The sequence below is a fragment of the Melanostigma gelatinosum genome (genome assembly GCF_949748355.1).
Source record: "Melanostigma gelatinosum genome assembly, chromosome: 2".
NCBI lineage: Eukaryota > Metazoa > Chordata > Actinopteri > Perciformes > Zoarcidae > Melanostigma > Melanostigma gelatinosum.
In genome coordinates, this window is record NC_136635.1 from 32,158,131 (window position 1) to 32,178,062 (window position 19,932).

A 19,932-nucleotide genomic window follows, 5' to 3' on the forward strand; every position below is an offset into this window, starting at 1 on the left:
TTGTTACATCGGTAGCTTGACAATATGTGCCGTTAGACATGCAGTTCAGTTTGTGTAGCTATAAAACTTTCCACACTTTGAAACCTTTCTTCCGTTCCCTTCTGCTGACTCGGGCCGGGTTGCAGGCGCAGTAGGTTTAGCAGGGTATTCTAGGCGTACCTCTCCACAGAAACTTTTCCAGATGAGATATATGATATTTCTGGGTTTACCTGAAACCCTGTAAAGGGAGGTGTCCACGAGTAATCCTGATCGGATGCCCGAACCAACTCAGCTGGATCCTTCACCGCCTGTGATCATGGTGAAGTCATGTATTTGCGTCTTTTAAATGGGATTTTAATTTACAATAAAAGGGGAAATGTGCATTATATCAACCTTCTATTTGATGTCTTCATTACACAATCAGCAATGCTTTGTGTGTCTGTGGTGTGTTGTGCATGTGTGCGATGTAATCATTCGGGGCTAACGTCAGCATGCTAATGTAGCGACGTGGGTGTATGATAAGGAATAAATCAGTTCAACACATTCTGGGTTTGCCTCATAACTTCAGTCAAGTCCCAACACGGAACCAGACCAGCCAAGACCAAGCTCCCCTCCTTCTCCTCTGTCATTACTTATGAACCCCAAAACCTCCAACCGCCTGAACGCTGACTAGTGGAGACATCTGCTGTCAGATCATCAACTTCACATAACTGTATTTAGATCTACATTATTCATGCATTTATATATATATAATGATTTGCACTAATGGTTAGGGACTATGTTAATATATGCTTTATAAACACGTATTAATACTGCGACTCATGATTAATTCAGGTAGTATTTTGTGTGACCTCATCTAAAGTGAGGACTATCTGCTTACAAAGCATTTATAAATGACATTTAAAGACCATCAGTGCCTCAAACCCCACAAACGTCTCAGTTATCTTCTCAACAGAAAAGGCAAATAGACAAAACACAAAGTGATCAAGAACATATCAATATTTATGACAAAATGCAAACAATGTGCTGGTAGATACAGACCTCTCAGCCATTGATCCGTGTAAAAGACGAAACATATTCCGCTTCATAGCGTGTAAGGCAAGGCAAGGCAAGTTTATTTGTACAGCACATTTCAACAAGGTAATTCAAAGTGCTTCACATGAAACCATTAAAAGCATGAAGGCAAAAGTAAAGGAGATTTAAAACATACATTGAAACCATAATCGATGTCTTCCTGAGACATTACGCTGCACGCAATCAACCATACACTGCCGCAATTCTGCAATTACTCGCACACGAACCACGTCTGGAAAAGATCTCTGCCGATCTGCGTTTTATCGTGTACGCTTTGCACGAACTCTGTCCCGGAGGAAATAGTGTTTCAATGTATGTTTTAAATCTCCTTTACCTTTTGCCTTTATGCTTTTAATGGTTTCATGTGAAGCACTTTGAATTACCTTGTTGTTGCAGACTAGCCTTGTCTTGTTAGCTGTCCAATGATGAGGCTCGTAGCTCGTAGTTTAAAGTAGTTTTATTCCATGTCAACAAAACAATTTACAAAATCCTGATGCAATAAATGGAGTACCAAAACACGGACCCTCTGCTGGCTGTAACTAAAAATTCTAATCTGCGTTCAGAAAAATTGTTGCTCCACATCTTGCTCCATGAGAGCCGAACAAGCTGAAACCTACTTAAAGGAGAACAACATACATCAAAGCACATTCTGCAACATGACCAATTACCTTAACTCCATCATATGGTGAACATTTTAAAGGGCTTAACACACATACTTTAGCATGAACATAAAAATACAAACAACTGTTAAGAATACAAAATGGCTTTTTCATGATTCATTCACCATCAGTTGAGAGCGGGCTGGACGTCATCATGTTGATACGTAGTGACTTCACACAGTGGTGTACGGACTTCACCCACTCGTGCAGCTGATGGAGATCTACAATATGTATTTTTCTAAATACAATCTAAATTCACCATCTGTCAGTAAAGTTGCAGTTTGAAGTGAAGACAGCGATACAGTTGGTCATTGTTGTGCTCTTTTCTCATCTCCGATCATTTATACTCGACATGTAAGAAAAGAATGTGACGAGCAAGAATGTCCTGAAGCTCAGACAGCCGTGGACTTACGGGAAGACGAGTGTGAAAGTATTTCATCTGCTGTCATGTATATATATATATATATACATATACATATAAGAATATGTTAATCACATACTGCTGCATAGTTTAATCTGTAGCACAGCATCATATCTTCTTCATCATATGTTTTATGTTGAAATCTTAATCTGTAAAGTAACTCCAGATGTCAGATTGTGGAGTAAAATAACAATATTTTCCTCTAACATGGAGTGTAGTAGAAGTATACAGGAGCAAACAACTGCACTTCTTCTTAAATACAGAATAAGTAGTTGAAACTGTGCTTCAGCACAGTAAATGTGCTGAGTTCGAGGTGCAGTGACACTACTTCTTATCCGTGACAATCCGACAAATATTCCTGGCAAGGTGTCAGTGGAGCGTTGGGTGATACTTTCAAAGTGTGCTCAACAATCAATCACTCAAAGAACAAAACATCCGTGTGGGTGTGCACTGGTGGAGCATGTTCATGACAGTAATTGCAAGGACATTTTGCAATTATTATTAATCATTAAAAACTTTCCACTCCTGACATGAGAATGTGACAATGTGCCGTTTGGCATCAAATCAGTCTGGAGGAGGAAATGAAAGAACAACTCGTGCTGGGCAGCATACCGGCATCAGAATTGAATATAACAATTGATGAAGAACTCTGGTCAGATTTGTGCCATAACAGTTTGTCAGCAACAGTTAATGCCCGGTACAGACTTGTTCATTATAACTTTCTTCATCATCGCTTACTATCATGACTGTTGATGTGCCGTAGCACACAACGTCCGCAACTTACACATGGAAGAAGTCCACAAGGGGCGGCAGCCCGTATTTGGCTATCCGGGGAGTTGTTAAGTATATTGCTAAATGCCAATGTAGTTCTTCTTCATTGTTTGGATGCATTGATTGAAAGAATAAAAGCCCACTTTGGAGAATTGGTGCCCAAACATTAAAACTGTGTTCCACTTTGTGAAACTGTGAATGCATGCTCAGAAGTGTGTTGTGTTCACTTCATACAATCAAAAAGAAAAATTCTTATTTTAAACGCCTTCCAATATTACTTTTCGTGTCACAATATAAAAACTTGCTGATGAAGGATGGCATTGAACGGTTGTTCTCGGCTGTTTGTGCATTAGTGCAATGACTTGCTTCTTGAGAGAGAATGAACCTGTTCATTATCAGGTGAAGGTGAACACGCCATATTCACAATCTTTGACCTCCGAGGTTTGAAACACACGTTTAGTGTCAATGTCAAATTGATTAAAGACATAAAAAAAGAAAGAGAGAGTGAGAGAGAGAGACAGAGAGAGAGACAGAGAGAGAGACAGACAGAGAGAGACAGAGAGAGAGACAGAGAGAGAGACAGAGAGAGAGACAGAGAGAGAGACAGAGAGAGAGAGAGAGAGAGAGAGAGAGACAGAGAGAGAGACAGAGAGAGAGAGACAGAGCGAGAGAGAGAGAGAGAGAGAGACAGACAGACAGACAGACAGAGATTTTGATTTGACAAAAACACTTTATTTACATTTTTAAACTTTTACAATCAGTTCAACTTAAAGTGCAGATGCGTTCAATCAATTATTTCATTAAAAATGGTGCAAGGAGCAGTTCATCATTTTCCACAGAACATAAAATATTTTCATGACACCAACAATCTTTAAAAGCGTCTAAATCCCCAACATATTGTCTGTAGGCTGAGATCTGACTCTCACTCAGCGCCCACTTTGTCCAGTTCTTTGTTCACTTTGTGAACTATTTTCTTGAGCCTGTATCCTTCCTGCTTCGTGAGCCCTCCTCTGTCCTTGCTCCTCATGTGAGACCTGGCAGAGCTGGAGAGCTGCTCCTTGTCAGAGAGGTAGTCCTCCACTCTGACTTTTCTCACGTTCTTACTCCTCCTCAGAAACTCCTTGATCTCCTCCACGCTGTAGCCTCCAGAGCCCCGAGAGCTGCCAGCACCGTGTGTAGAGGGCTCACTGTTTACAGCAGAGTTCTCCTCCTGACTGGACTCAGAGTCCTCCCAACCGGACTCAGGGTCCTCTTCCGGCCTGGACTCACACTCGGCTGCTCCTCCACTTTCTGTAGTTGCCACTTTCTTGGCCTGTGAGCTTCCTCTGTCTCCTCTCCTCTCCTCCACCCTCGCCTCCTGTGAGCCACTTGTTCCCTCTTGTCCGTCCTGCTTGTCCCCTCTGTCCTCCTCAGTACCTCTCTGGTTCTGGTCTTTGTTTGAGCCGTGTTCCCCAGGACAAGCTCTGCTCAGATGTCCTTCTCTCCCACAGCTGTAACATTTAAAATCGTTCGTCTTTGCAAAGATGACGTAGTCAAAGTCGTCCACAGTGATCTTGAAGCTGAGGTTGACCACTCTGCTCCTGTTGCTGGGGATCATGAAGACATGTCTCCTGTGAGACACCACGTGCTGCAACAGCGGAGACTGAAATCCAGAGAACACCCTCCTAACCGGAGACACCACCTTCCCATGTTTGGACAGCTCTTTGACGATGGCAGCGCTCTTTATGAATGGCGGCATGTTGGACACAGTGACTTTCACCTCCGGTGAGGCGAGAGCATACGTGGGCAGGAAGTGCTCACCCACGGAGATCCCGTTCATCAACACCACTTCCGCAGTTTCTATGCTGTCCAGAAAGATGACCACAGCGCTGTTCATCCGCGCTGCGGACTTCACGTGGCTGTGGCCGACAACCTCACCCACTGCCAGGCTGATCTCCTCCACCCAACACCCGAACAGCGGCGGGATCTTCATGCCGTGTTCCCTGGTTAGCTCCGTCAGGCGCATGCTAGCGTTTAGCACGCCGACAGCACCTGCTGCCCGGCTGCAATCCGCTCAAAAAGACCCAAAAAACAGATAACTTCACATACCTTCCTACCCACATACCTTCCAACCTACCTTCCTACCTAGCTTCCTACCTTACCAACGACCTACCCACCTATAAATTGACCGACCTACCTAGCTCACGCTAGCTCCAAACATCCCTTAAACTAGCTAGAAGGTCGGTAAGTCTGCAACACTGACAGCCCGTCCCTTCAGGCCTTTCCTCCATATCCACTCAGCCTGATCTTTTGGCCGTGATCATCGCTCTACTTCAAATAAACTTGAGATGTTTTGGCCGTGAAGAGGAATCTCTTACATGTGATGGCCAGAATGAACAGGAGGGATTATTACAGCAAGCAAGACCTGTTTCAGTGTTCATATCAACACCTGGCTATTGTTTTAAGACAGGCTTGAACAATTCTACGATGGGGCGTCCTGGTGGTGGGTTGTACTACGGTGCATAATGACAGGCCTGACATTAATCCGGCATGTTATCGCTATCCCTCCCTTGATTCCAGTCGACTGGAAGATAAAAACAGAAAAACAAACCTTTATACGAAGTCAATTGTTGCATTGCATCATACAGAACAAAGCAATGAATTATTTCCTGGAATTGGTTTTGATTTCTATTTATGGTTGTTTGCCCCACGACCAGGGAACCAATCACACCGTCACACGCAGTACAGTGTTCACTGAACCAGTTCTAGCTGGTAGAACTTAAAAACAGCCGTACATTTCTACCGCTATGAAAACAAAATTCCACTCCGTCTGGTTTCGCAGGATTTTTCCGATGCTGCTGTTCTGTTGTAATTGAGGAGTTAGACTCATTTGCATGTTATTGTATGTACAGTACAGGCCTGTCTAAATGCTGCATCTAGGATTACTGATGTAAAAAAGACCTGATAGCATCTTTAAATCTTACCCAATGGTCTACAAATCATTTTCCATTAAAATCACAAAACATTTACCTACATTTGTTACATCGGTAGCTTGACAATATGTGCCGTTAGACATGCAGTTCAGTTTGTGTAGCTATAAAACTTTCCACACTTTGAAACCTTTCTTCCGTTCCCTTCTGCTGACTCGGGCCGGGTTGCAGGCGCAGTAGGTTTAGCAGGGTATTCTAGGCGTACCTCTCCACAGAAACTTTTCCAGATGAGATATATGATATTTCTGGGTTTACCTGAAACCCTGTAAAGGGAGGTGTCCACGAGTAATCCTGATCGGATGCCCGAACCAACTCAGCTGGATCCTTCACCGCCTGTGATCATGGTGAAGTCATGTATTTGCGTCTTTTAAATGGGATTTTAATTTACAATAAAAGGGGAAATGTGCATTATATCAACCTTCCATTTGATGTCTTCATTACACAATAAGCAATGCTTTGTGTGTCTGTGGTGTGTTGTGCATGTGTGCGATGTAATCATTCGGGGCTAACGTCAGCATGCTAATGTAGCGACGTGGGTGTATGATAAGGAATAAATCAGTTCAACACATTCTGGGTTTGTCCAATGATGAGGCTCGTAGCTCGTAGTTTAAAGTAGTTTTATTCCATGTCAACAAATAAATTGACAAAATCCTGATGCAATAAATGGAGTACCAAAACACGGACCTTCTGCTGGCTGTAACTAAAAATTCTAATCTGCGTTCAGAAAAATTGTTGCTCCACATCTTGCTCCATGAGAGCCGAACAAGCTGAAACCTACTTAAAGGAGAACAACATACATCAAAGCACATTCTGCAACATGACCAATTCCCTTAACTCCATCATATGGTGAACATTTTAAAGGGCTTAACACACATACTTTTGCATGAACATAAAAATACAAACAACTGTTAAGAATACAAAATGGCTTTTTCATGATTCATTCACCATCAGTTGAGAGCGGGCTGGACGTCATCATGTTGATACGTAGTGACTTCACACAGTGGTGTACGGACTTCACCCACTCGTGCAGCTGATGGAGATCTACAATATGTCTTTTTCTAAATACAATCTAAATTCACCATCTGTCAGTAAAGTTGCAGTTTGAAGTGAAGACAGCGATACAGTTGGTCATTGTTGTGCTCTTTTCTCATCTCCGATCATTTATACTCGACATGTAAGAAAAGAATGTGACGAGCAAGAATGTCCTGAAGCTCAGACAGCCGTGGACTTACGGGAAGACGAGTGTCAAAGTATTTCATCTGCTGTCATGTATATATATATATATACATATACATATAATAATATGTTAATCACATACTGCTGCATAGTTTAATCTGTAGCACAGCATCATATCTTCTTCATCATATGTTTTATGTTGAAATCTTAATCTGTAAAGTAACTCCAGATGTCAGATTGTGGAGTAAAATAACAATATTTTCCTCTAACATGGAGTGTAGTAGAAGTATACAGGAGCAAACAACTGCACTTCTTCTTAAATACAGAATAAGTAGTTGAAACTGTGCTTCAGCACAGTAAATGTGCTGAGTTCGAGGTGCAGTGACACTACTTCTTATCCGTGACAATCCGACAAATATTCCTGGCAAGGTGTCAGTGGAGCGTTGGGTGATACTTTCAAAGTGTGCTCAACAATCAATCACTCAAAGAACAAAACATCCGTGTGGGTGTGCACTGGTGGAGCATGTTCATGACAGTAATTGCAAGGACATTTTGCAATTATTATTAATCATTAAAAACTTTCCACTCCTGACATGAGAATGTGACAATGTGCCGTTTGGCATCAAATCAGTCTGGAGGAGGAAATGAAAGAACAACTCGTGCTGGGCAGCATACCGGCATCAGAATTGAATATAACAATTGATGAAGAACTCTGGTCAGATTTGTGCCATAACAGTTTGTCAGCAACAGTTAATGCCCGGTACAGACTTGTTCATTATAACTTTCTTCATCATCGCTTACTATCATGACTGTTGATGTGCCGTAGCACACAACGTCCGCAACTTACACATGGAAGAAGTCCACAAGGGGCGGCAGCCCGTATTTGGCTATCCGGGGAGTTGTTAAGTATATTGCTAAATGCCAATGTAGTTCTTCTTCATTGTTTGGATGCATTGATTGAAAGAATAAAAGCCCACTTTGGAGAATTGGTGCCCAAACATTAAAACTGTGTTCCACTTTGTGAAACTGTGAATGCATGCTCAGAAGTGTGTTGTGTTCACTTCATACAATCAAAAAGAAAAATTCTTATTTTAAACGCCTTCCAATATTACTTTTCGTGTCACAATATAAAAACTTGCTGATGAAGGATGGCATTGAACGGTTGTTCTCGGCTGTTTGTGCATTAGTGCAATGACTTGCTTCTTGAGAGAGAATGAACCTGTTCATTATCAGGTGAAGGTGAACACGCCATATTCACAATCTTTGACCTCCGAGGTTTGAAACACACGTTTAGTGTCAATGTCAAATTGATTAAAGACATAAAAAAAGAAAGAGAGAGCGAGAGAGAGAGACAGAGAGAGAGAGAGACAGACAGAGAGAGAGACCAAGACAGACAGAGAGAGAGAGACAGAGAGAGAGAGAGACAGAGAGAGAGACAGAGAGAGAGAGAGACAGAGAGAGAGACAGAGAGAGAGACAGAGAGAGAGACAGAGAGAGAGAGAGAGACAGAGAGACAGAGAGACAGAGAGACAGAGAGAGAGAGAGAGAGAGAGAGAGAGAGAGAGAGAGAGAGAGAGAGAGAGACAGAGAGAAACGGACTTACAGGTCTTTTGTGGTGTCACTTTATTATTAAATTATTTTAAATTATTTGTGTTGTGAATATGAATGTGTTCAAAAAGAGTCACAATATGTGAAGAAGAAAAATAAAAATACTTATGTTTTTATTGTTCTCCCTTTTCTGAGTCATTCAGCTCATCGATGTTATAAACTCCGTCTGGCTTTTGATGAGTCACTCACTCGTTTAAAATGAATTGAACATCGGCGAGGTCACCAGTCAACAACACACTGTTACGGGAAACGATACTTCCTGTGTTATCTTTAGCTTCTGCCAAAGACACATCTCCAACACTACATTTCTAATTCACCTACGACATGTTTGTAGATTATTTCTCCCGTGAGCGAGCTGCTACCTTATTGTATTCAGAAAGGTTTTTACAGTTAGAGTTAGAGTCAAAAGAAGGAGATTTTTCATTACTGCATGAACATCACATCATCATACTAATTACATTGTTTATTTAAAAGATGACGAGGGAATAAAATAAGACAAAGTTGCCCAATGTTGACACGACATTAGCAACACGTCCTGAGTCCTTTGACTCCAGAGAAGTGAGCATGAACACCAAGGATTCTTTCGCTCCAAGTAAATATCGGAGCCACGTTTCACAAAGCACATGTCTTCCATACGTTCTGACACTAAAATTGTATTTTTCAGACACAAGAAATAGAGAAGGAAAATAAATGAACTTTGTTTGAGACCTTTACTCTGGTAAACAAAGAGGACGGCACATGTGTGAACATTAAATGTACACAGAAACATGGAGGATTAAAGATGAAATCAGAGGACATTCATGTCTCTCTTCAGGAGGACCTCAGGTGACTGCTAGCAGGTGACCTCATCCATAATCACGTGAGGCTTCCTGCTGTGAAAGACGCAGAGAGGGTCAAAAGACACGACAGTTGAAAACGTACACACTGAAATGATTGACGAGATATGCTTCAGAGAAAATCATGTACGAATCTGTTTATCTTTCCATTTTTGTCATTATTATTATGATGACCATTTATTTATATGGTTATTTATCCATTGCTCTCTCCTCCTCTTCCTCCTCTGACATACCTGCACATCCTGCCGCTCACAGTTGTTTTTATATGAACACACTTTCAGGCATTCCCCAAAACACTTAAACACTCTAACAAAAGTACAAATCAGAACCATAATCACATCATAACATCTGTTTCCTTCCTCTTGTGTTAATGTCACACTGACAAAATAAAAAAAGACAAACAAACTAGCAAAGAGCAGAAAATATTGACGATTAGATGAGCGTGCACTTCAGAATGTGAGAGCAGTCTTTGGACCATTACTGGCCTCACCCGACTTATATCCACACAATCACATGTTTCACTTTCTCACAGCTTTCAATGCACCAAAACAACACTTGATCCCCGGTTGAGCCCATCGGACTCAGTGGTGTGTGTGTGTGCGTGTGTGTGTGTGTGTGTGTGTGTGTGCGCGTGCGTGCGTGCGTGCGTGCGTGCGTGTGTGTGTGCGTGCGTGCGTGCGTGTGTGCGTGCGTGCGTGTGTGCGTGCTTGATGAACATCAGGAGGGCGGTGTGTGTTTAATTCAGGTTTGTTACATGAAACCTTCCTTTTACTCTTCAATGAAATACCACCGGAGTGTAAATCCCTGTTATTCATCCATTTAAAAAGAATCAAACAATGAAGCTGCTCAAGTTCAAGTTATTTCATCCTCATGCACACAAGAATTACAGAGAAGCAGCTGCTGGCAGAGACGTTCTCAAATCTCAAGCTCCCTCCGAATAAAACATAAAAATATATGTTTGAAGAAAATGAGACAAACAATAAAACAAACATGGAATTTACGTTCAGTGGGAGAGTCGAATGAAGATCAGAGTACCGACTTTTGTTGAAAGCTGAAAAGACAAACCTTAACCGATCAAACCAACACGGAGATGCAACAGATTCATTCAGAAACACTCAACACACATCGATGATGATCACACACTGGAAAAAAACAATCTCTAAGGTGAGAGCTTCTTCAGGGAGCACAGTAAAGCATCACAGCGTTCCACAGAAACACAAACCAAGTGTACGGTGTCTCTACGTCACTCCTCCTCAGTCCAGTTATGGTCACTTCCTGTTCGCTGGTTGCAAAAAACAAGATGGCGACGGCCAAAATGCAGAAATCTGGGATTGAAGACCGCAGTCCATAAAGCAATGAGAGACGTAACAATGACTACGTCCACTTCCTACAAACAGTCTGTGGTGTAGATGGTTTGGTGTGAGTTACAGAGAGTTGGAGATATCGGCTGCAGAGATGTCGGCCTTCTTTCCAATATGATGGGAATAGAGGACACACAGCTTACATTTGGAAAAGTCAACAGCAAAGTGTCTGTGCAGACATCGTGACCCGTTCCTGAGATATTCCACAGTTCTTGTTGTGAGCAGAGTGTCATGTTGTTCCTTTATGTCGGAGAGAAGGCAGACATCTCTACGGACAGTTTCTACAACACTGGGCAACTCGCACCAAAACAATCTAGATTGATAAATAGCACACAGGTGAGAGGAAACATGTGTGTTTCTGATTTTTGGGGTTAATTGTCTCTTTAGCACTAAAAGCACTGCTTACATGTACGTGATGCTGCTGAGAGGAAGACGGAGACAAACGCTTTGATTGCACAATATCCTTCGTCAGTGATGAGAGATGTGGAGAATCTGGTTGTTGAGTTGTTATGGGAGGAGGAAGGTGCATTATTTCCTTGTTGTACCATTTGCTTTAATTAATTTTCTGGCAACTTGTCACCGTTGCAGGTGTTGACAGTAGAACATGTTGTGAAACCAGTTGTTCAGCCTATTCTGGCACATCGCGTGCATTCCATGAAACTTGAAAGGACTGCCATCATCCGGCCAGCCTGCGAGAGCGTATATATAATGATGCTGCAGGTGGATGTGAGGTAGAGAACCTCCAGACACAGTGAGTTGAGGGCATCATGGCTTCAGTGCTCCTGCTTCAGCTGCTCCTGGTCTCACTGGCCTCTGCGTCTCATTTCATGGGGGGATCCATGACATTCAGCTTCAAAGACAGAAACCCTGACGGATCATTTCGGGTGAGAGATGCAGCTTTTTACATATGATGTGCAACGTGCGTTACAGATGATGTGTGAATATGTTTCCTCTGGGATTTGTCATATTCTGGGAACGCTTATTTAATCTCTTTATTATAAATGCTGTTGTTATTTTAAATGGGTTTGAATACTCTGTTTAGAGAATATTAACTCAATGCATTTTTGTACATCTTGATCTTGTAAAGCATTTCTGAGTACATCTAAAATATTTACATAACATGTGTTATTATTACTTATTATGATTACTTCGTCAGGACTTTATTAAAAACGATCTTCCTTTCTGAAACAGTTAAATTCCCCCGGATGTTGCTTACAAGATATTTTGATATTTATCAGCTCCTCAAGGGGGAAAAAACGTGTATTTATAGCAACTTCACTTCCACGTTTTATTTAAATTCAGAGTAAGAATGGAATGCGTGATGGATGTAAAATAATATGGGTTGATATGTTGAACTCTTGATTTTGCAGGCTTGATTTCTGATCCATGCTTTCATTCTTGCTGAGTTCATATTATGTTCTTGTGTTTTGCCTTTTCACTCCAAAAAACGAAGTTCAGGTGAAGACGCTAAAACATTTAACATTGTTGAACCGAGTCCCGTTTATGGAATCCCCCCGTGGCTGAAAGGGATGACCTTTAACCTTTTAAAAATCATTAATTCACCAAGAGAAGAAGAAAAAATCATAAAAGCTTGATGAGAACAATGACTTTCTTAATCTAAACGTGAACATACCATCATTATTGTTGTCATTATGGTTTCCATTCACATTTTCTTTACTCATCTCAAGATCAGAGGACATATTGCAATAATATTGTTCTTAATGAATTTAAATAAAAACCTAAGATATGAACTTTAACTATATTTGTTGATTTGTTGAAATGATTATTACAGATGAACACCCTTCTTTAAATGGATATCATTACAGAGTAAATACACAGAAATGTAATTCATTAGGATGTCCTTATCTTCAGTGGAGACACCGTCTTTAACTCGAGGATCTTTTTCCACAGGTGGAGGTTCGTCGCAGGGCGACCTTTGAGAGTTCTCAGTCCTCCATCTACTGGGGTTGTTACGGAGGCAACTGTGGCTCTATCTCCAGCAGTGAGAGCGGTACGATTGTTAGCGGCACCAATTTACCACAATCCAACGAACGGTTTGAAACTGAAATAGTCAACACAAGAATCGTCCCGAGTGACAGCCCTTTTGATTTAAGGTGAGTTTATTTCTTCTTCTCTTGAATCCTATAAATGCTGAATATTGTATTTGTTGTTCTTATCATGAAGAGCAGCCAGTGTTTGGTGCAGTAGTTCAAGAGTGTCTTTTGATTGATGACCAGGGCTGTTAGCTGCTGTTGGGTCCCAACGCGCAACTCGGTATCTAATTGGAGACTACAGACTTTTGTGGATTTGGGATCAAGATCTGACACTGGAAATCCCAACAGGTCACCAGACATTGCCATTCTACCTTTCCTCAGGTAAGTCCTCTGCCGTTAGCATGAAACAGCTAGGCTAAGCTACAATCTGTTCGTTAAAGAAACGGTGGAAAATGTCCTACTTCACCGCCTCCCAGTGTTACAAAAACAAAAAAGACACCGTGGCAGTCCTCAAATACATTTAGGGGCTGAAAGCCAAACATGGTCTGCAATCTGTATCCTACAGTTTGTCTGCCAACACAATCATATCACATCAGAATCATTTGGAAAATAGTGTAATCGCAAAAAAAGAGTGACTTTAATTCAATGATTTCTTCCAATAATAAGAATGTTCACTTACTTTAACATTTGTATGACATTCCAGCCAAAATAAATAATCAAATTATATTCTTCTATTTTAATTATGAATTACAGTAAAATTACAAATATTAAAGTGTGTGATTCTGTATGTAAAATGTTATGAACTGTACTACACCTCTACCAGCATGTCACTGGTTTATTACTTCTTACATTGGTGTAGCTATCCAGCTGATTGTTGGCCTAGAAGACTGTTACTGACTCATTTTACTGACTCATGTTACTGACTCATGTTACTGACTCATTTTACTGACTCATGTTACCGACTCATGTTACTGACTCATTTTACTGACTCATGTTACTGACTCATGTTACTGACTCATTTTACTGACTCATGTTACTGACTCATTTTACTGACTCATGTTACTGACTCATGTTACTGACTCATGTTACTGACTCATTTTACTGACTCATGTTACTGACTCATGTTACTGACTCATGTTACTGACTCATTTTACTGACTCATTTTACTGACTCATGTTACCGACTCATGTTATTGACTCATTTTACTGACTCATGTTACTGACTCATGTTATTGACTCATATTACTGACTCATGTTGCTGACTCATGTTATTGACTCATTTTACTGACTCGTGTTACTGACTCATGTTACTGACTCGTGTTACTGACTCGTGTTACTGACTCGTGTTACTGACTCATGTTATTGACTCATATTACTGACTCATGTTGCTGACTCATGTTATTGACTCATTTTACTGACTCGTGTTACTGACTCGTGTTACTGACTCGTGTTACTGACTCGTGTTACTGACTCATTTTACTGACTCATGTTATTGACTCATATTACTGACTCATGTTGCTGACTCATGTTATTGACTCATTTTACTGACTCGTGTTACTGACTCGTGTTACTGACTCGTGTTACTGACTCGTGTTACTGACTCATTTTACTGACTCATGTTATTGACTCATATTACTGACTCATGTTGCTGACTCATGTTATTGACTCATTTTACTGACTCATGTTACTGACTCGTGTTACTGACTCGTGTTACTGACTCATGTTCATGTGTCCACTCAAGAGTTCCTGAGAACTGCCCACGGACATACAAGCTGATGTCCTTTGATCCTGATGGAGACAGAGTTCGATGCAGATATGGAAATATCAGAGATGTAGAGTGTCGCCATTGTGTACAACCTTCAGGCTTCACCTTAGATCCGGTTAGTTGAAAAGCCTTGATACATTGTTCAATACTTCACTGATGCTTTGCTTCACTTAACTTCAAAATGTTCACATCGTCAGGACTCTTGCACATTACACTACAATCAATCCACTGCCGACCCCAAAGTTTATGGATTTGAGATGGTGGTGGAGGACTTCCCGCAAAGGAACATCACTCTGGGCTACACTGATGGATCCCGATCCTACAAGGCCCCACTGGTTGGGAGATCTATCTTCCCCCCACCAACAACCACAGCACCAACAACCACAGGAGCAACAAGCACAGGAGCAACAAGCACAGGAGCAACAAGCACAGCATCAACAACCACAGGAGCAACAACCACAGCAGCAGCAATAACCATACCTTCACTCAGTAAACTACCTTTGCACTTCTCATTTCTTGGTGAGTTATTTTTATTGTGTGACAGCATTTTCAATGAGCCAATCCACAAAAAAACAAAAACCCTGCTTCATGTTGCAGCTCTGCAACACTTTAATGAGATGTTACACATGGCAGAAGACATTATTTTAGAAATCTTAAAGTCAGGAGTCAGATTTTTAACATTTTATTTGTCCACTAAACCATTGCCTGTGAATTTAGTTTCCCACATTGAACGTCTCTGTCCTGTAAAAACATGTCTCTTTAAACTCTTTTCATGAACAACATGAACAGCTACAGCCAGCAGACCATTTGTCTTTGATAGAAATCAGCAACACTTGCTGAGGCAGCTTTGAAGTTGTGATCCACAGGCAGCAGCAAAGTGTCAGTTTTTAAGTATAAATTACTTATTGCACTTTGTAACTGAAATGAAGCTTCTATCTTTTAACTCCAGTGGACCCAGCTGCTCCCTCGTGTCAGGAGGGACTCTACTTGCCAGAGCTTTTGCCCCCGACACCTTCAGACGGAGCCCGCCTCCATGCAGAGGTCGACAGAGAAGTGGAGATCAGAGTCAGAGCACGAGCATCACGCGCAACGTGAGTGAGAGCCGACGGGACCGGTGCTGCCTTGAGGCGCGTGAGATATCATCAGAGCGGAAAGAGTCAATAAATCTCTGCTTTCTTTGCTTTGTTATCACACAGAATACATGACATCATCATCAGCGGCCCAGTGAACATCACCAAGCAAATGAACACACATGGGGAGTTCGTCATCAGGTGGACGCCTATCCAAGATGACCTGGGGGAGTTTTTCCCGATCTGCTTTGCTGTTGATGCGGTGACCGGGTAAGCCACACACCATCACAGTCACAATCACCACGCCACCCCATCTCCACAGTGAGTGACATTTCTCTGTGTTTGGTGTTTTTCTCTAAGCAACAAGGTAGAGGTTCAACAACTAGGAGCCAAAACCACCAGTAATAATTTGAACATGACATATCGGCCTAACTGAAAGAGTAGCAGGCATTAAATCAGCGTTCACCGATGCTCCTCAGGTCCGGCGTCTATCAGTCCGAGATGAGGTGTGTTCTGGTAGAAGTTCGGAGGGTGTCACGTGAGTCTACTTTAATCTCAACATTTGGTTGTTTAAGTACATCTGTAATGGTGTGTATTTTCACCAAATATATCAGATACTGAATACTAAGTTAAAGAGCCAAATAGTGTCTGCATGGCTGGCGTACATGAGAGGTTAAAAAGCCGCGAGACGCGCACTTCTATAAAGTGCTGTGATTGGTTGAACCTTCCTACAAGACAAAATTCAGAGCCGTCATTGGACGCAAAACATTCTTGCTCTACACAAAAATACCACGTTCACTGTTCATACCAGTGAAACCAAACCAGCAGAACTTAAAGAAACTTTCTTTTTGATGGAAACATCACAGTCTTTGTCTGGAATGTTGCTGAAGTTCTTGTTGGCATTACTGCCCCCTGTAAATAAGTACACCATTGGTATATAATGTGTATTTTCTCACACTCTCTTCTTCTAGTTAATTCCCATGTGATCTGCACCGAGTCCACGATGAGAGTAGAGGTTGAGAAGTCTTCATTCCATGGACTCCATGAGGATCATTTGCGGCTCAACGACGGCGCCAACATCGCCTGCAGGCTGCGCTCCAACAGCACTTACGTCTTCGCCGACATCCCCCTCAGCGGTTGTGGCACTGAGCTCGAGGTAACGCAGGCTTTTGTTACCGGCTGCTCTTCTCTCTCAGTCGTTGGTGTTGCCTTTATCTAGCAGTACGAGGACTGAATACATGACCTTTGTTCACTGCAGGAAGACGGGGATAACCTCAGGTTCAAGAATGAAATCACCACGTTTGAAAACACAGCCGACGTGATCACCAGGAAACACCTGCTGGAGGTGCACTTCTACTGCCAGTACCCCAAACGTGGAAACGTGACACTGGCCTTCACAGTACACAGGCCCATCGTCTCAGTGTGGGACAGGGGCTTCGGCAGGTTCACCTACCAGTTTGAGTTCTATCCTAACGACCAATACCAAGCCATGGTTGACCCAACTTCATACCCGGTGGTGTATGACATATGGAGCATGATCTACATGCAGATAGAGGCCACCTCCTCCGTCAACAACACCGTGCTGTTTGTGGAGTCCTGCAGGGCTTCACCATATGACAACCAGAACTCCCAGCAGACCTACTCCATCATTGAGAATGGGTAGGCATGGACACACCCCCTAGTGGCGATAGAGGGCACAACAAAGCATTTGTAAAGATTAGTTCTCTGATTGTTGCTTCGAGGCTCTTCTGTGTAATGTCACCCTGTCAGGATGTAGAAGTCAATGCTTCACTGACTCCATCTTTTGTAGAACCTGTAGTACTTTTCTTATTGTGTGAATACCAATAGAACAATACCTCTGCCCCTATAGCAGCATCCACTGTAAGGCACAGAGTAACAAAGGCAACATGTCTCATCTTTTTGTTGCGTTTTGCTCTGACTAGGTGTAAAGTGGACCCGACCGTTCAGATCCATCCCCCCTCCCACCCGAGACAATTCAGGTTCAGCATGAAGGCCTTCAAGTTCATCGGCATGTTTGATCAGGTGAAGAACGGAGCAGAGGACTGTTGATGTCTCTGGGAGATCTCTAAATGCTTCAACGAATAGGTCCAGTTCATGACGTCCTTTCATTTGTCTGACTAGTTTTACTAAACGGAGGTTTGAACTGGATCTGAGCACAGCTCTGCTGTCGGTCCGTCTGCTGGTGTGATGACAGCGTGTTCTGTTTCATTCAGGTGTACATCAGCTGCACAGTCCTGATGTGTGCAGCAGGGGAACCCAACACCAGGTCCTCTCAGGGATGCATCAGCTCCACAACGCCAGCCACTTTGCTTCATCACGGCCACCGCAGAAAGAGAGAGGGTGCCGTGGAGAGTGCCCGGCACTTCGTTTCCCAGGGTCCCCTGCGCTTAAAGAGATCAGCGGAGAGCAGCGAGAGCTCAGGTATGAAACCAGAGAAAGGTTCTCTGTTACCAGCACACGTCACTTGTTTGAGCCACTTTGGACCAGATCAAGGTAAAACATGGTGCTTGTTGTCTCTCCAGCGCTCCACCTGAATCTGAACCTGCTGTTCATCGCTGGATGTCTTCTCGCAGCTGGTGGCATGATCAGTGCCGTGGTCCTGTACAAGGCCAGGATGTCAAAGGTCAAATACCAACCTTTGTCCGCAGAGGAACGTTAAGACAGCATGCAGAATAGCAGTTCTGCATTAATTACATTTGACTACGTAAAGCTTTTGATTCGTTTTGCCGTCAGATATTGAGTGCTCGTGTATCTTCTGTGCCCATTGAAATGAATGAGCTTTATATTAAATCCTTTATACATGTCTACAGCTTATAGGTGGAAATACTTCAGCCAGCAAACATGTGTGCCGTGCAAACAGGAAACCAGAACGGTTGCAGGCGCAGTAGGTTTAGCAGGGTATTCTAGGCGTACCTCTCCACAGAAACTTTTCCAGATGAGATATATGATATTTCTGGGTTTACCTGAAACCCTGTAAAGGGAGGTGTCCACGAGTAATCCTGATCGGATGCCCGAACCAACTCAGCTGGATCCTTCACCGCCTGTGATCATGGTGAAGTCATGTATTTGCGTCTTTTAAATGGGATTTTAATTTACAATAAAAGGGGAAATGTGCATTATATCAACCTTCCATTTGATGTCTTCATTACACAATAAGCAATGCTTTGTGTGTCTGTGGTGTGTTGTGCATGTGTGCGATGTAATCATTCGGGGCTAACGTCAGCATGCTAATGTAGCGACGTGGGTGTATGATAAGGAATAAATCAGTTCAACACATTCTGGGTTTGCCTCATAACTTCAGTCAAGTCCCAACACGGAACCAGACCAGCCAAGACCAAGCTCCCCTCCTTCTCCTCTGTCATTACTTATGAACCCCAAAACCTCCAACCGCCTGAACGCTGACTAGTGGAGACATCTGCTGTCAGATCATCAACTTCACATAACTGTAGATCCTGAATATGTGCACACAAGATGGTAGACAGCAGTTCAACATCATACTAAACTTATGCTTGACATGCACGATTATGTTTAAACCTGTAGTTACATCACACAATTTCACTCTGACACTAACTTGCTCATTGCTTAGTGGTGGGCCGTCAGGGCCAGGAAGGCCTTCTCTGACAGAATCCCGAAGTTATATAATTTAATAATTTTTCAGAAATACACTACATGTATTATAATATTTTTCTCATTATCTTATTTTCTCATTGCACAGCTCCTGTCTTCCTCAGTTGCTCTGCTTCCAGTGCAGCTTGTTTTAAGTAGAGCTTTCATCCAATCAGATCTCACCTCTGTGTCTCTAGGTAGAACAGAGACCCAGGCCTGCAGACTCACAAGTGAATCCCTTTGCACTTTAAGTGAATGGGGGCGATATTGTTGATTGTCACAGTGTTCAACCAATCAGATCTTTAGTATCTTCTGTGCCCATTGAAATGAATGAGCTTTATATTAAATCCTTTATACATGTCTACAGCTTATAGGTGGAAATACTTCAGCCAGCAAACATGTGTGCCGTGCAAACAGGAAACCAGAACATTTCAGTTCAGTAATCCATCATGTAGCTTTACAAACGCTTCTATTGTTGTGTATGACATGATTTAATTCATATGTGCCGCCCTAATCATAATCATTGTGTCAAATGTTATCATCACATGTCAAAAGCCCTTTAGGGCTGCACCTTGTCATTTATGAAACATTTACTGGATCAATAAAAAGATATATTCTCATGC

General features: G+C 42.2%; 1 protein-coding gene across 1 annotated transcript; it reads left to right on the forward strand.

Moving 5' to 3' along the window:
• Positions 1 to 11,602: 11,602 nt before the first annotated feature.
• Positions 11,603 to 19,931, forward strand: LOC306791337 (uncharacterized protein). Its single transcript, XM_079288000.1, has 13 exons — positions 11,603 to 11,738; positions 12,766 to 12,968; positions 13,092 to 13,229; positions 14,589 to 14,727; positions 14,810 to 15,131; positions 15,562 to 15,703; positions 15,809 to 15,952; positions 16,162 to 16,220; positions 16,654 to 16,838; positions 16,941 to 17,341; positions 17,626 to 17,725; positions 17,917 to 18,124; positions 18,226 to 19,931. Exons 1-13 carry the CDS (start codon positions 11,622 to 11,624, stop codon positions 18,360 to 18,362), a joined length of 2,295 nt encoding a protein of 764 aa, XP_079144126.1. The 5' UTR covers positions 11,603 to 11,621; the 3' UTR covers positions 18,363 to 19,931.
• The last annotated feature ends 1 nt before the right edge of the window (position 19,932 follows it).

What these genes read in the sequence shown, in the direction of transcription:
- LOC306791337 (XM_079288000.1), top strand. Translation starts at nt 11,622, where the DNA reads ATGGCTTCAGTGCTCCTGCTTCAGCTGCTCCTGGTCTCACTGGCCTCT. An exon ending in TTTGCACTTCTCATTTCTTG is followed by an intron (nt 15,132 to 15,561) that starts GTGAGTTATTTT and finishes TTTTAACTCCAG; the next exon opens with TGGACCCAGCTGCTCCCTCG. An exon ending in GTTGTGGCACTGAGCTCGAG is followed by an intron (nt 16,839 to 16,940) that starts GTAACGCAGGCT and finishes TGTTCACTGCAG; the next exon opens with GAAGACGGGGATAACCTCAG.